Source organism: Hippoglossus hippoglossus, chromosome 14 (genome assembly GCF_009819705.1).
Source record: "Hippoglossus hippoglossus isolate fHipHip1 chromosome 14, fHipHip1.pri, whole genome shotgun sequence".
Lineage (NCBI taxonomy): Eukaryota > Metazoa > Chordata > Actinopteri > Pleuronectiformes > Pleuronectidae > Hippoglossus > Hippoglossus hippoglossus.
In genome coordinates, this window is record NC_047164.1 from 16464416 (window position 1) to 16479758 (window position 15343).

Below are 15343 nucleotides of genomic sequence, written 5' to 3' on the forward strand. Positions count from 1 at the left end.
TTAGAGGCCGTGCAGGTGGGATCCAGCGTGCTTTTTCATTGTGATCCGCGGGTCTTTGTATATTGATTGTTATGTCAAGCGCAGGGCCACTGGGCCCTCATGGCTCTTCTCCAATAACAATCACCAGGAGCAGGTGACATGCCACACAGATGCGAGCAGCCCCGGATCCAGCCAAACAAGTTAATTATGCCTCCAAGAGCCTCATCTACATTCTGGCTAGATGATGCTTTTTTTTTTTTGCTTCGCTCATCTACAGCTGTTGAAAAACCTTTTGAGTCTGTATATATCATTGTATAACACATTCATGCTCATGTGTGGCCTGCCTGGATTGCTGTGCATCATACTGACCCCCGTTATTACGGGAGCACGGATACAATTACTAACAAAAAGCTTCAATTTTGAAATGACTAACAAAACACTTCTGAGATGTGAAAACTAATTATTATTTTGCCCCTGGAAGGACTGTGATGCTACACCACATAAAATATTCTCATAACAAGTCATTTGGTGCAATTTCTCGTCTGAAAATTTGTCGGAATTGTCGCACAAGGCAGATTAGGGGAAAGTATCAAGAGGCTGAGAAAAGAAATTGACTTGTATTGAAAACTAAGGAAATTACTGCACTTGATAGTTTTTCGCTCTGAATGTAAAAATGACTTGTTACGGGGAATATTTTGTCACTGTGTAATGTTGGAGTGTCACAAACTCTCTCGCCGATTCTGTTTCATCACAGTGGGGATGAGACAGACACAGATTCGGAGGTGGAGGACCGTGTGGATGGAGTTAAGTCTTGGCTTTCGAAGAACAAAGGCTCCACCAAGACGCTGTCAGACGAGGGAAGCCTGAAAAGTACCAGGTTAGCGGTCTCATCCTTTTGCATCATGACAGATTACCATGTATGTCCCTGTGGCAACATAGCGATAAAACGACCCACAATCCCCGACCGTAAAAAAGGCCCAGGATTACCCAGGGCCGTTTGCAACAGAAGGATGGGTATTTTGTGTGATTAGGTGTCATCCCTCTCTCCCAGTAATCTGTCTAATGACAGGAGGCGGAATGGGGAAACGGCTGCTGTCAAATTTATTGAGGTGGCCCCTGGCCAGTTGGCACCCCTGCTAAATGACGCCTCTGCCACAGCTAGATTTTCTCACCGGTTGATTGCCTCACTTTCTACAATGGCTACTGTACATAACAGCAATGGGCAAAGGTATTGAAAACTGTATGTTCCCTGACTCTTGACTGTTTCCAAGGACAAAACGAATGAGTTTCCACTTAATGGTAGTTTCAGATATTTTCCTTTTGTCCTCTGTGGTGTCCGGTGTCAATTTTTACTTCATAACCCTTCAGATATTCCGCAAATGCAGATGCCAAGGAAGTAAAAGAAGGTAAGGAGAAGATGAGTGACATCGGTAAAGATGGGAAAGAAGTAGAGCAGAGCAGATCTGTGTCTGTCATGAGTTCCCTGAGCTACAGGAAGCGCGCCAACCTGAAAGACTCCATTGGGGGAACAGGTGACGAGAACTTCCTGTTTAGCACTCTCAAAGAACAGCCTGACGCGCCAGACCACGCCTCAATCCGTAAAGCCAAGTCTAAGTCTGGAGAGCTACAGGACGATAGGAGGAAGAGCCAGGCGCAGGAAGACTTGGACGACAAAGGCTCTGTCATCTCCATGGCCTATTCGGAGGCGACCAGCAGAGCCAGGAAGGGCCTGGAGTCCCGCTGGACCTCCCGGACCAGCCCAGAGTTTGATAAGGATTCCATGGTGTCATCTGTGGTTCCCAGCAGGATGTCCACCAGGAGGAGCATGTTGGACATGGACGATGACAATAAATCGACTATCAGTAGTGTGAGCCGCACTAGCCCCAGATCACTACATCGCAGCACTTCTTGGAAAGAAGACAGGCGGAGTAGCTCCCGCTTGTCCCTGGCCCGCAGCTGCGGCCTCAGTGAATTTGGTCTGAATGTTCGTGATGGTGAAGATGACGATGATGATGCCAAGAGTGTAGCTTTTAGTGAAGGGGGAACTTCAGCGTACAGTCCTCGATCCATAAGTCGCAGCTGTTCTACCCCGGCTCAGCCACGATCGTCAAGCAGCAACCCAACAGATCTATCCGACATTAAAACAGTCACCCACCGCAACTACTTAGATCCCGACTTGGAGGCTGCGATCAATGAGGTGCTGAGCTTCAAACCCATTAAATTCAAGCGCAGCAAACTTGATGACTCAAGCGGTGAGGAGGAGGAGGATGAGAAGAAGGCGCCAGGAAGTGAGAGGGGAGAAGAAGAGGGGCTCGGCTGCAGCTCATCCAGCGTGCGGCGCTCGGCATCAGGCTCTGCTCTGGACTACGGCAACCGGCCTTCCAGTACCCTGAGTACCAGCAGAACCCGCAGTCGCAAAGACAAAAAGAGTAGAGCCTCTCCATCAGATGACTCCTCCTCAGACGATCGTCACAGCAGAAAGAGTTCAAGGAGGAAGAAGGACAAGAAGTCCAAGAAGAGATCGAGTAGGAAGAAAAGCGAGTCCGAGGATTCCTCTTCTTCCTCAGAGTCATCGGAATCCTCCTCCTCCGACTCAACCATCTCCTACCGCAGCTCCAGCAGTGTCAAAAGGGCCCCAAAACACCCGTCTGATGATGATGAAAAGGAGGCGGCAGGTCGCGGGCCATCTGGCAAGAAGGAATCCAAGAAGAAGCAGAAGAAGGTGGATAACATGGTGATGAAGTATCTCTACAAGCCTGACAGTGACTGATACCAACAGTAAGGTGATGCTCGGTGTGAAAATAACCCAGGAGCTTGGAATAAGTGAAACTGATTCAGGATCCTTTACCTAATGTACTAACTTAGTATGAATGTTTTTGTTTATTGTGACACTGAATAATCTCTAGGATACACTAATGTCGACTTGTACTGGATCGGCCATAGCTGCATTTTTCAAATGTCACACTGGCTAATAAGAGCACGCGGCTATTTGTTTTTCTTTGCTCTTGCCAACATCTGTCTTCATTTAAAAGATCACCAATTTATTACAGTACACTGTAGTTTGCCTCTAGTCTGCATTCCTGACACTCTTCGGGTTTCTCTATTTTATTTCTAAATTCCATTATAAACAACTGCTGATACAGTTCTTGTACAAAGTAATCCATTATTGTAATTACGTGTCATCGGAGTTGCGAGTGTTGTAAAGCAGTGTTGCTTTTTCACTTCCGTCTCTGTAAAGATGGATTACATCTCCGCAAACGCAAGTGCTTCTCCTAATGTTGTGTTTGATGTTGCCATAGTGTTGAGAGAGAGTTGTCTGTCTGTGGCCGCTCCTTCACAACAAACAGATGTTGGCAATGAGAGGAAAAACTAAATTACATCATTTTTTGCCTCCATGTGTAAACTGAGAGGAGTTTAAAGAGACGTGACACTTTGCATCCTAATTAAAACGCTAAAATTAGCTTCAGAGTAGTTTCACTGACAGCATCTTTTTCCTGTGTGATTAGAAAAAACAGTAAGACAGCTGCTGGTTGGTTGTTCTACTAGAATGTGAATAGGCCTTTCCACTTGCACACTAGCTCTTGTGTGAACTCTTGAATTAAGGCCAGTTAAGTGGGATGAACATGGCACTAGCTCATATGTGTGCATGTTAACAAAATAAGTGCTTTCAATTTTCAGTCTCTATTGAAAGTTTCACCCAAGACCACTTTTAAAAGCATCTACACTTGCCAAGAGAGCTGCTCTTTAGCACACAGTTGACATCAACAGCTTAACCCAAACTACAACATTTTAGTTTTCATTCAAAGATGCATTTTGATGTTCCACATTGGGATACCTCAGAGAACCAGGGTGACACAAGTAACTGAAAACCATTACAGTAAATATTGATGTCTTGTTTATGTGTCAATCTCGGAGCCCAATAGCTATCATCTGACCACGGATTAGTTTTCAGTCAAACGATTCTCCACACAAAACAAACAGTGATGCTTTTCGCAGGTGTTTTAGGTCCAGACACATTTTGGCTCATCTCTGTAAATAGCGATCTGCATGAATGCAGACAAATTAAAAAGCAGACAGCCAATGCATTTTGGTCAACGTGTTCCACACAAACTGTTCACATGCCGGCAACCAAAGCCTGCTCAAGCGTGATTGGTCAAACTAGAAACGGAAACCACTACCCTGTCTGTAACATTCACATTCATTTGGACAGGGTCTTTTATTCGTACTTCTAAAATCACACTTTACCCCCATTATTGGGACACCTTTGTCTCAATTATAGCCTTAAATTATATCAAAGTGGTTGAGTGTTTGACTGTAAATTTAGATTTTTATCTGTCTGCACATCTCATGACACCAATTCAGAGATATCAGAACCTTCCAAAAGGGTGACGAGCAGCAGTTTGTTAGAGCGTAGAGGGTGGCAGCCTTTTTGAGTATTTTTTATGCACAGACAGAAGGTACAGTCCAGGCCGCAGCTGTACTTTTAGTTTGATTTACTAATATGAGTGTTAACCCAAGTAACCCTGTTTCATCATGGGGTCATCCACCTGAGATATTAATTTTCTCATATCACTTCACTAATTTGAAATAAAAATTGGAAGCAACCCTGACAACAATGTACACACACACTATGCATGCATTAGGGGATTCTGCCTGGAGAACATTGTGATGTGTAATTTGCTTGTAGTTTCCCATATCTGCATGAAACCCATTTTGCCATCTTTACACCCATCACACTTTCTTCTATAGTAATGATTTGAGGGTGTGTCCATGTGTGTGTTGACCCCTGTAGCCCTCCCGTGTACCGGAGACACCTGGGCGCTGGCAGATCTGATGGAGAAGATGAGGCAGACAGAGGCTCCAGCAGGCAGTCGCTGAGGCAGAGAGACAGTGATGGCTTATTGGCAGAGAGCGCGACGTAACCCGGAGGCGGGCGACCTTGTGCTTTCGGTGGCACTGAACGCAGAGGAGGGACCACCGCCGCTTCCCAGCTGCCAAGGACAAAAACAAAACACGCTGTAAAGCGAACACAACCTTTTTGATTAGTTTAGTCTGGCCGCTTTTATCTTACTTAACTTATTATAGCTCGCATTATGACGTGGTTTTGCTTTGATGGTTAGATTGTGCTTTTTCTATTTCCTTTTTTTAATGATAGAACATATTGAATAAGTCAGTCAACGCAGGACAGTAAAGTTAAGCACTTTCTGGGGAACTTCTTGCTGCTCCTTTATTTCTAAGAGCTGCTTTTCAGGCAAATTTAAGCACTCCCCTGCACTCTCCTCCGACGAGTCAGATATCTCTGCCAAGAGGATTTAGATAAGCCCACTCTGGCTGGACTTCTCCAAGAAGGTCCGACCAACTATTAAGACTGTTCTTATCTCTTCCCCCCATTAATGTGGACGGCCGTGCTGGGAGGAATTAACCCATTTTCAATTCGTTATCTCGCTGTAAGTTTACATGTGGCTCTTGTTCCACATATGCGATACCCATCGCTTGAGTGAAGTGATGCTCGCTCATGATTGCAGACATGATAGTAAAACAATATCAGGAAACATGTTTCTATACGCATGATGTTAAACGTTGAAGGCTTTATATCTTTGAAATGCTTTGAAATGGGTTTAAGATAATTCTGATCTAAGAGTTTATATATATATATATATATATATATTTATAGTCTGCGTAACATATGTGGAATCAAAGCCTTTACATGAACACAATATTCAGACAAAATAAGATTTTCTAAAGCTATCAAGAGGGAGATTTTATTAAGATAAGATTTATGTCATGTTCATGTTTTATTTTTAACTTTAAGTGGAGTGCATGATGGAATGGGTTTGGCTGTTTGGAGGCTGGTCCACTTGTGTCATATTTCTGAAGGTTCAAAGGGAATTTATGTTTTTGCTGTTTATAAAGGAGCCTTTTCTTTTGAGCATCTGAGAGATGCAGAAATGTATGGTGTTTTTTTGTTTGTTTGTTTTTTTCAAATGCACTGGATTTTTTTTCTGTGTTTGTGAAATTAAAGCTCCTTCAAACATCATATTGTACAATAAGTTCATTTTGATGGTTCAGTTGCAGATTTAGTTGTTATTGCAGATCGCAAAAATTCATATATGGAGGCAGATCTTTTCCTTTACTTAATTAATTTATTCAAAACAATAGGCAGCCCTCAGAATCATATTTTGATATAGAATAGATATGTTAAATATGATGTTTTATGCAGAGGTATTATGTAGATAATTCCCCCCCCCCCCCAGACACTGGTTTATTTTATTCAGATACCTGTGCACTCTGTATTAACGCCAGTCTACTATTATAATAAAATACCTTTATGTACTTCTTCAGAGCAGAAGTGGCAGTAACAGCTAGACTTTCAGCATGTTGCCGTCCGGAAACTTGCTGGATATTTTCTATATTTAGCCGTACAGAATGATAATTACGCATATAGATTTGAATAAGGGAGCATATAAAGTATATGTGCATGTGGACTGTCGGCTCATGTGCAAAGAAAGGCTCCAAGTGTCTGGCTCACTCCATTTGCATATCTTCTCAGAAGAGGCTAATCTGCATTTCACGTCTTATTTTTCTCAGTTTTTTTCTTTGCTTCAGACATGAATATTAATGTGGAACACAGGAAACTTTGATGTCAGTGATTCAGACTCAACTTGTTAAATGAGAACAAAAAAATTATCGCAAGTTTCATTGCCTCTGAGTAGGAGTTGCTGGCATTAGAAGTTTCTACATGTTGTTATATCTTTTGGAAAAGCTTGTCTATTTTCATTATTGGTGAAATCGTAATATCAGTGATTTTGGAGTTTTTTTTTCGTAAATAAATTCAGCCGTTTGCTCACTGAGTCAGTGTTGGCTCGGTGTAATTGCACCGAGGTATGAATTGGACGCAGCTTTGTTTCATATTCGCCACCAGCAGACAAACAGCTGGAGAACAGGAGGTTAGAAAAGAGGCAGGACGGTTTGAGCAAAACAACTCATTGATGTTTTTGATTAATTTTAGCTCATCTACCCCAGAGAAGCGTCTCATCAAACCCATCCAGGGTTCCCGGGAGACGACAGAGGGAACAAACAATTCATAGGACTGATTAATTCTGGGTGGTTGAAAAAAGAACAGACTGAAGGTTGAGCACGCTACCTTGCAACACTTGGGTTGTTAATATGACTGCAGCACAGCTACGCAGTTCAAAACCAAGCTGGGGGCAAAATTCAGGGAGATCAAAAGGTGAGAGCAAGTGCACTCTTCCTCTCCACATCAATCTCTATTCTACATAGGTGAAGCTTACCTAGATTCAGAAGGATTGATGGTTTTAGATTACCACCTTGGTTGACATTCACACTCAGTGTGTTTTTCTTCAAAGAATCCCCCCCCCTATTTATCCAACCAATCTGTAATCCTCATTCCTACACACAACCTGCTCTGGTACTTCACTCTCTGCCAGGGAGCTTTTGCTGTAATTTCACCTCGCCTGCGTGCATCCTCTGGGTGGCTGTATGCTTCTGCTTAAAGGCTTTCCATTGAGTGACAGATTAAATTCTGCTCCCGATTTTACTTATTTTGGCTCTAACACTGTTTCACAAGCCACTGGAGCAGGAAGTCATTAGCTCGACAAAGCCAAGCAAGTCTGTGTTTACGGTGCCACCCTCCCTGTTAGTTAGACAGAATGGGTTTGGCCACAGAAATTCGCTGCACTGGAAGTTTAATGCTGCGTTTCCATGGACAACACTGCCCTGCACAATAATTCAGAATGCCCATAGGCTTACCATTAGTGCATGGTCCATTTGCTTATTGAGTAGAATATGTTGCTTCCGCATATCCTTAGGTTTAAGCATCCTAAGGTTTTTTCATCAATTTCATGCGCCAGTATGGACGAAGATGCACCTCTTAAAATTACAAAGCAGATTGAGAATAGCCAAACTGAGTCAGAGCTGACTCTTAAATAAGACTGTGTGCCAGTGTTTTTTTTGTTTTTTTCGCATAAGCAGCTCCGTTCACCGAGCAACTGCACATATTGACCTTGGCTGGAGGCCACCCTGCCAGGCAGTGAAGTATGAGGGGGTGCAGTTAGACGGGGAGAACCTGTTTATCAGGCATCATCTGCAGCTATTAGCACGCCCAGTTTTCTGTTGGATGCCTGCTGTCAATGAAGCACTGATTGGAGGCGCTGGGACACTGCCTGCAGGGACCAGGTGAGGAGGCAGCGTTCATTTGCAATTCTGAGATGAGAAGACGCAGCAGAGTTTGCTACTTGGGCGCCTCTCTTTGTTTGCACATATCATTTCCACTGTATTGAAAACTGCACAGTGGTGGGCCCTTGTAACAAAGCTCAAAGGTAGACTCAAACATTGTTTACATTTTGCATAGGTCTTTGCGGGGGCCTGGTGAACAATGAAAGCATTTTTTCGCTCTTCCCGTGTGGGACTTGCTATTAAAGTATATCAGTTTTGAGCACTCAGCAGAAGGAAGGGACATCTTTGATTTATTATATTTCATGCCATTCCGTGCCTATAAAGCAAACATAGTTAAGCTTTAAAAAAAATTGCTAAAAGCTTAGGAGTGGAAAAATGAAAACGTTGTAGTGTCCATCAGCGACTTCGATGTTGTCTCTATCTCCTCTCCAGAGTATGCAGGTGGCCAAAGACGCCCTGCTGTGCGCAGAGCTGTTCAGTGCTTAGTGTCCTGCCAAAGGAGAGTTTCTGTCACTGGTTAGTGTGTGTGTGTGTTTAGGTGTGTGTGTGTGTGAGGGGGAAATGAGGACTTAGGATGTACTCTACGGCAGTCGGCGAAATCTAAGGGATTTGAAAGGGGTGTAAATGGTCTTTCCCCCTGGCCTCTCTCAGTGGGAAAGTGTTGGAAAGATCATTTACCTGTTTCGCAAACGCCTCTAGCGCTCGCTACTGCACTTTGCTGCAATCTCATTCACGACTTTGACTTTCCCTTGCTATATGGTTATAGACAGGATATTATATATATATATATATACATACATACATACAGTATATACATACAGATAATCAGCTGTGATGTCATATGCTGAGATTTATAGATTTGGCTGATTACTCTCAGATTTGGAATGACAGATACCCCACCTGTTTCGAAACCCACCCACTGTGAGGCCTACTTCTGTTTTCAGCTCGGCACAAGCGAGAGAATATATCCGCTGCCAAATCAAAAATACAAGAAAGTAGTTTTATAACAACAGTATTTTTTGCATCGCTCTGATTTCTGCTCAGCTCATCTCTATTGAGAAAATGCAACTTTATTGTCCATATCAATTAGCGGCCAAACAGATGGGAGGGCTGACATGGGCGGGGTTGGTGACAGAGACTTGCGTAGGAGGCTTGCAGCTGCATTTTGCAAAGAACCGCACTCCTGCATTTGCTGCAGATTTTATTGACCGAGGCCGCTCCCCGTTCTCCCTGCAGCTATGTTCATGTATAACGGTCCATTTCTAATGATCCTTGAATCTCCAGGTCCTACTTCCAGCCAGGAGGCCATGTTGCTTCCTGCTGCCAAGCTGTGCCGCTCCACTTCATGGTCATCACGTTCTGCACATGAGCATGTCCCTGTCCCAAAAGATCCCTGCGCTGAGTATTCCAGACACTCATTCACTGCAAGAGCATTTTTCTTAAGATTAATTCATCCTCTAGAATGCCGAGGTCTTAAAGTTGGAAAAAAACGATGCATCATTGTGACTTTACCAGGCACTTAATAAATTCCTCAGGTCTGTCACTCCACAAGTCGTTGCGCCGGGAGATAAAATGTTCTCGTCTTGGTGCCAGCAACCGACAGCTTGGTGGTCTTTACTACAAAACTCACCAACGCCACACCAATAAACTGATAAATAGCCGGAATTAACTATGCATTTGATTGCAGAATTTATAAGCATAACTCAGTGAGCAGATGGAAGTCGTTAGAGCATTTTCGAGTCACTTTATTTAAACCTCAGGATACCGCACTGCATCAGTGTCCAGAGGAGCATGCTCCTCTCCAAAGTGAGATTTATTTTCAACAAACACAAAAGCCCAGTGGCCATTTGGCTCTGAACCGGTGTTGGGCCATTGTGCCTGGCATGTGCGGGGTGGAAATGCTCTGCTGGAATCTACAGCAGAGTCGGATGGCTGTCGAAGACCATCTGCATATCACCGATGTCAGGTGGCGGAGACATCTTTACCCTTATAGTGTCATTCTACAGTATAATTCTCTGTAACTGAATTCTAATGAAGGGTATTTTAACAATTTTGTGCTGTCAAGTTCTGCACAACAACAAATAATGTGACATATTTTCAACCCAGTAAACAGTGAAGTCTTAGAATCATCAGATTTAAGTGTCAAAATCTAGTTCAGACATCAAGTGTAGTGTTTTTATATGTAGCCATCTGAATAGCTATATATCAGGGTGTCTGATATTTGGAGTTATGTTTTTTTGAAGGTTTAATTGTGTCCTTTCTGCAGCGACTGAAAGAAAGTAATTTTCACTCCCATCTGATCCCTGAATCGAAAACATAATTTCTTTTCCATTTCAACTTAACCTCGCCGAAATAGGGGGAAAGCAATTTGAGGCCGCAGCCAATTGGATGAGCTTAAACAGTTATTCAAGAGGGGGGGGGGAGAACCAATCAACAACCAGCCACGAGGCACTGAATGGAGATGGTCAGGGGCTGAATAATTAAAAAAAAAAATGCATAAAGTGATAAAGTGGTCCCTCAAACATGTCTAGTGATTGACAGTCGGACAGTGAGCGAGTCGGACACGATACTAATGTCTCTTCTGTCGTCCCGTCCTCCCTTTTTAGCAGGGTCCATCTCACTGCTCATGTGGAACTGAGTCTGAGTGACAAGCCGCTGACATTTACAATCTCTCGCCCTCAAAGTGTGGGAAAAGCTTGGCCGTTTCCAAATGCGAGTGCAGTGGATGGTCGGACACATCATCTGTGAATTTTCATACATTATGCACATACATCATAATTTTGTGGCTCGTTTATTATTCTCTGTTGATATTTTTCATATTGGGCTCATTGCCTTGTGCTCTCAGTCGGATTAATTCATTGGTCGTCAGAGAAGAATGATTTGAGCAGATATAGATAAAATACAGTAAATAAAAAAGAAGCATATTACTCCATGTAGCTGTCACCCTGACATTCAAGTGTTTGAGCCAGTAAGGATACCTCAAGGACCAGGAATGAAGTCTGTGAAACAAACAGCATTTTAATGGTGGAGATATGAAAATAGTCGAATAATAGTAATCTTATTGTGTTAGGGTCAAAAGTGTTCAATTTTCAAATTCAGAAACATGCACACATACACACATATTTATACACAGATTTCTGACCAAACATGAGTTCATTACTTGATCAACATTGATTTACATAATAATGTAAAGATATTTTATAATTCTCTTCACTTTTAATGCCCAAAAGTTATATCTCTTTTGTTATGGGTCAAACCCGACGCAGCATTAATTATGGGCTATTTATCGTGATGACAAAAATACAGAATCGGATTCAGTAGCAAAGAAAAAGAAAAGAAGAAAGGAAAGGAAAAGGAGGATACATTCCAAAGTTTACTTGCAAACAAAAGGACTTAGGGCTAAAATCAGAGGTCATGCACTAGGAAATACTCAAAAAATAAAAAGTGGTCTGGAATGCATGTCTACTGGTAGAACAAAGACAATCTGGCAAACAGGAAGTGGAACACAGGTGGTATAAATACAAGGGTATCTGATAGGTTGATTGAAAACAGGTGAACAGACAAAAACTGACAGGAAAATGAACAATAACAGGAAGTAGAACTGCATTAAGGGAGGATTTAACAAAATAAAACCGAAAATGAAGTCTAGCAAGCTCTATAGTGCTGATACGAGCTATCACATTTATACAGAGAAATACATGGTTATAGTAATTTACATGTATATTTAAATGTTTGTGTTGGCATCATGAAGCAAATTTAACAAAATTATATGTCAGTAATTCTACCCTATAATGACGGCATAATAGTTTTATAAATTAAATTATATAACATGCTATGAAATGATATTGACTATCCGATCACAAACCTGTGGACACTCAGGAGTGTCACTACAGACTTTTCTCTGGGACTATACACGAGCATGTCCTCCCAAAACCTGTGTTCTTTGTGACATAACACCTACCTGACCACGGACCGACGTTGCTAGGATACTTTGTGTCCAGGTAAATGGTCGACTAATAGGCGCTGAATTATTCAAAAACAGTACTGGAGGTGACGCTGTTAACAACAGTGAACCCGCATGGAAGGTCTATTTTCTCCCCAAGACCTTTGCAAGGGTAAAAATGAGCCGCGTCATTGGAAGTTCAGCCGAGTCCAGTCATGTATAATTTCCTCACCTTCATCTTTTGCTGCGCTCATCGAAGGGCACGCAGTCAGGAGTTATTCTGTGTTTTTCTCTTTTTTACAGACCGCTGCTTAAGTTTTACTGAGCACAAAACCTTCCCATATTCAAGTAGCACAAATTAATCCACAGTGCCTGTCCATCTGCGACGAGCCTTATACAGGGCAAGGACATGCATTTATTTCACTTCTTCCTGCGGGGGCCAAACGTACAGAGATGTATAGTTTAAAGCTGTCCCCTCTCACTGCCGGCTGTTTCCTTGTCTAAACAATACAGCGTTTCAATGAGGAGTAAGCACTTACCTATCCTCTTTATGCACTGTTCCCCATGTGTGAGAAAGCTGGTTTCATGAAGCGTTACAAGATGTTTCTATAAATCTTCAACATTAGAAATTATTGGATGAGTAGAAGTACCTGTCCTATTGATGTCATGTGGCAGCAACAGTATATTCTCTATGTGGTAACTTGCTTGTGGCCTTGCTCAGGAAAATAAGAAAAGGCAGACATGTCGGGGCGGCCGAGGGGGTAGAGCGGTCGTCCTCTAACCAGAAGGTTTGGATTGATCCCAGTCTTCCCCATCTGTATGCTGAAGTGTCCTTGGGCAAGACACTGAACCCTAAATTGCCCCTCATAGAAAAAGTGCTGCCCATAGATGCACTGTATGAATGTGTGTGTGTGAATGGCAAATAACTGTACTGTAAAACGCTTTGAGTCATCAAGACTAGAAAACCCCTATATAAATACAGACCATTTCAAAACTACAGCTTGAAGGACTCTTCAAGGTTCACAAAAGCCTTTAAGTGGTTATTATATTAAGGCAGTATCACTATGTACAGACAAAACAAAGTGGTGAAGGGATTTGTTGAAGAGGCAGAACTATATGGTGGGCTGGAGCGATGGCATGCTCCCAGTACAGCTAAACTAGTTGATTGCTGCTTTCCATTTTCCCATTCCACTGTAGTTTCATCAGTGACAGACATGCATTTGACAAAACAACTCAAATTCACCAGCATCAGCATCATCACCAGCCACAACACCAGCACCGTGCAGCCTTTCTTCACCGAGGCAGTTCAAGGGCCGGAGCCAGTGCCAAATCTCCAAACATTTTCAAATAAACAGAGCTTGTGTCGTGCTTAGTTTGCAATAAAGGAGAGACTATAATCGGCTATTGTTGATTGTTGAGCACGAAGTCGGTGATAATGTTGCTGGTAAAACATGTTTAGATGTATAGACGTATACAGTGATGTAATAATAGTCATCGTGGCTTGAGCTTGCCCATTGAAAAGCAAAATGGGTCTTAAAAGGTTTGCAAGTTGAACCGACCAACAAAGTCAGCTCTTGCACCAACACAGCACCAGTGCCAATTTTTCTCCTTGGTCAAAAATGGCTCCACCAGTGCCATGAAGCACCAGCTCCGTACAGCACCAGCACCATGCAGCACCAGCTCCGTACAGCACCAGCAACATGCAGCACTAGGCAAGACCAGCACCATGCAGCACCAGCACCTTGTAGCACCAGCACCATGCAGCACCAGCATGCAGGACCAGCAACATGCAGCACCAGCACCTTGCAGCACTACCATCAGCACCATGCAGCACCAGCATGCAGGACCAGCAACATGCAGCACCTTGCATCACCATGCATCACCAGTATGCAGCAACAGCAACATGCAGCACCAGCACCTTGCAGCAGCAGTACCTTGCAACACTATGCGGCACCAGCATGCAGGACCAGCAAGATTCAGCATCGGCACCTTGCAGCACAAGCACCAGCACCATGCAGCACTAGCACCATGCAGCACCAGCATGGAGCACCAGCATGCAGGTCCAGCTCCTTGCAGTACCATGCATCACCAGTATGCAGCACTAGCAACATGCAGCATCATGCAGCACCAGCACCTTGCAGCAGCAGTAGCTTGCAACACCATGCAGCACCATTATGCAGGACCAGCAAGATTCAGCACCTGCACCATGCAGGACCAGCAACAGCAGCAGCACCAGTTTGGTTAGTATCCCTTTTCTGCTCATTATCAACCATAGGTTGTAGGTTTTCCCATTAAAATGTATTGTGTTGGTATAACAGGAGTACTAACAGGAGACAAATTTTAGACTTAAATTTAAATTTGTGTATTTTGAGTTTACACATGAAGATTTCCACTGACTTTTAAATTGGATGTATTGCACTTCTATTTCTGTTGCCACATTATAATCAATATTACTATCAGTGCAGTGAAAACATGATACCTCCGTTTCAGTTCATTTTAACACAGATTTTGTTTGGTGGAGACATTCTTTCATATGACTCATAACATGACGACTAAATTGAGTTTCACATTCTGTTTAGAGCTTTTTACTATAGCACGCTACGACATTTGGCTGGATTTCACTTTGTAGGGCATCTATTGGATTTTGCAGGATATTTGCAGCGTATTTTATTTCACCAAACCAGACAGAAGTAAAAAATGTGGGCTGCTGTTGAACCAGCAGAGGCATAAAACATTTTCTGTTTCTGGCTTCTAGCAAAATCCTCATTTTGCCAGAGAGAGACACAGTAACACTACCGTTGTAATTGCCACAAACGAAAGCTAGAAATCGGTGCTGAAATATCATTAGAGAAAATGAATAATTGACTGATGTTTAAAACACACAAGCACCTTCAATGTCGAAGCGCAGGAGGATGTCTGCTGGATTTTATCACAATGCCTTTTGGGAACATTGTTTTCACTCACTGATTCATCTCCATTCATCCAAAAATAAAATTTTCGTAACCCCGGCCAGGTTCTTCCTGATTGGTTCACTGCTACAGTCACTATTTATACAATGTTATTTGTCAACCGGACCTACCTATAGTTTCCCATGTGGGAATAAAAACACCACTTTTTTGTGGGTTAATGCATCATGTGTAATTTTAATGTCAAAGTTTAGGTCATATTTTTCGGTTTTTACTATCTTCCCATGACCACAGAATAACATGAACAAACAACCATCTC

The 15343-nt window shown here is 42.8% G+C and overlaps 1 protein-coding gene across 10 annotated transcripts in view; it reads left to right on the forward strand.

The window, feature by feature from the left end:
- Positions 1–6016, forward strand: part of LOC117773948 (unconventional myosin-XVIIIa-like) — a 77876-nt gene extending 71860 nt beyond the window's left edge. For 6 of the 10 annotated variants that reach the window (XM_034605876.1, XM_034605881.1, XM_034605880.1 and 3 more), the window contains 3 exons: positions 734–856; positions 1348–2757; positions 4772–6016. In XM_034605876.1, the coding sequence (XP_034461767.1) occupies positions 734–856; positions 1348–2749 (1525 nt within the window). In that variant the 3' untranslated portion in view covers positions 2750–2757; positions 4772–6016. Of the gene's footprint in view, positions 1–733; positions 857–1347; positions 2763–4761 lie in introns of all 10 variants that reach the window. The other 4 variants (XM_034605878.1, XM_034605879.1, XM_034605873.1 and 1 more) reach the window with 3 other exon arrangements.
- The last annotated feature ends 9327 nt before the right edge of the window (positions 6017–15343 follow it).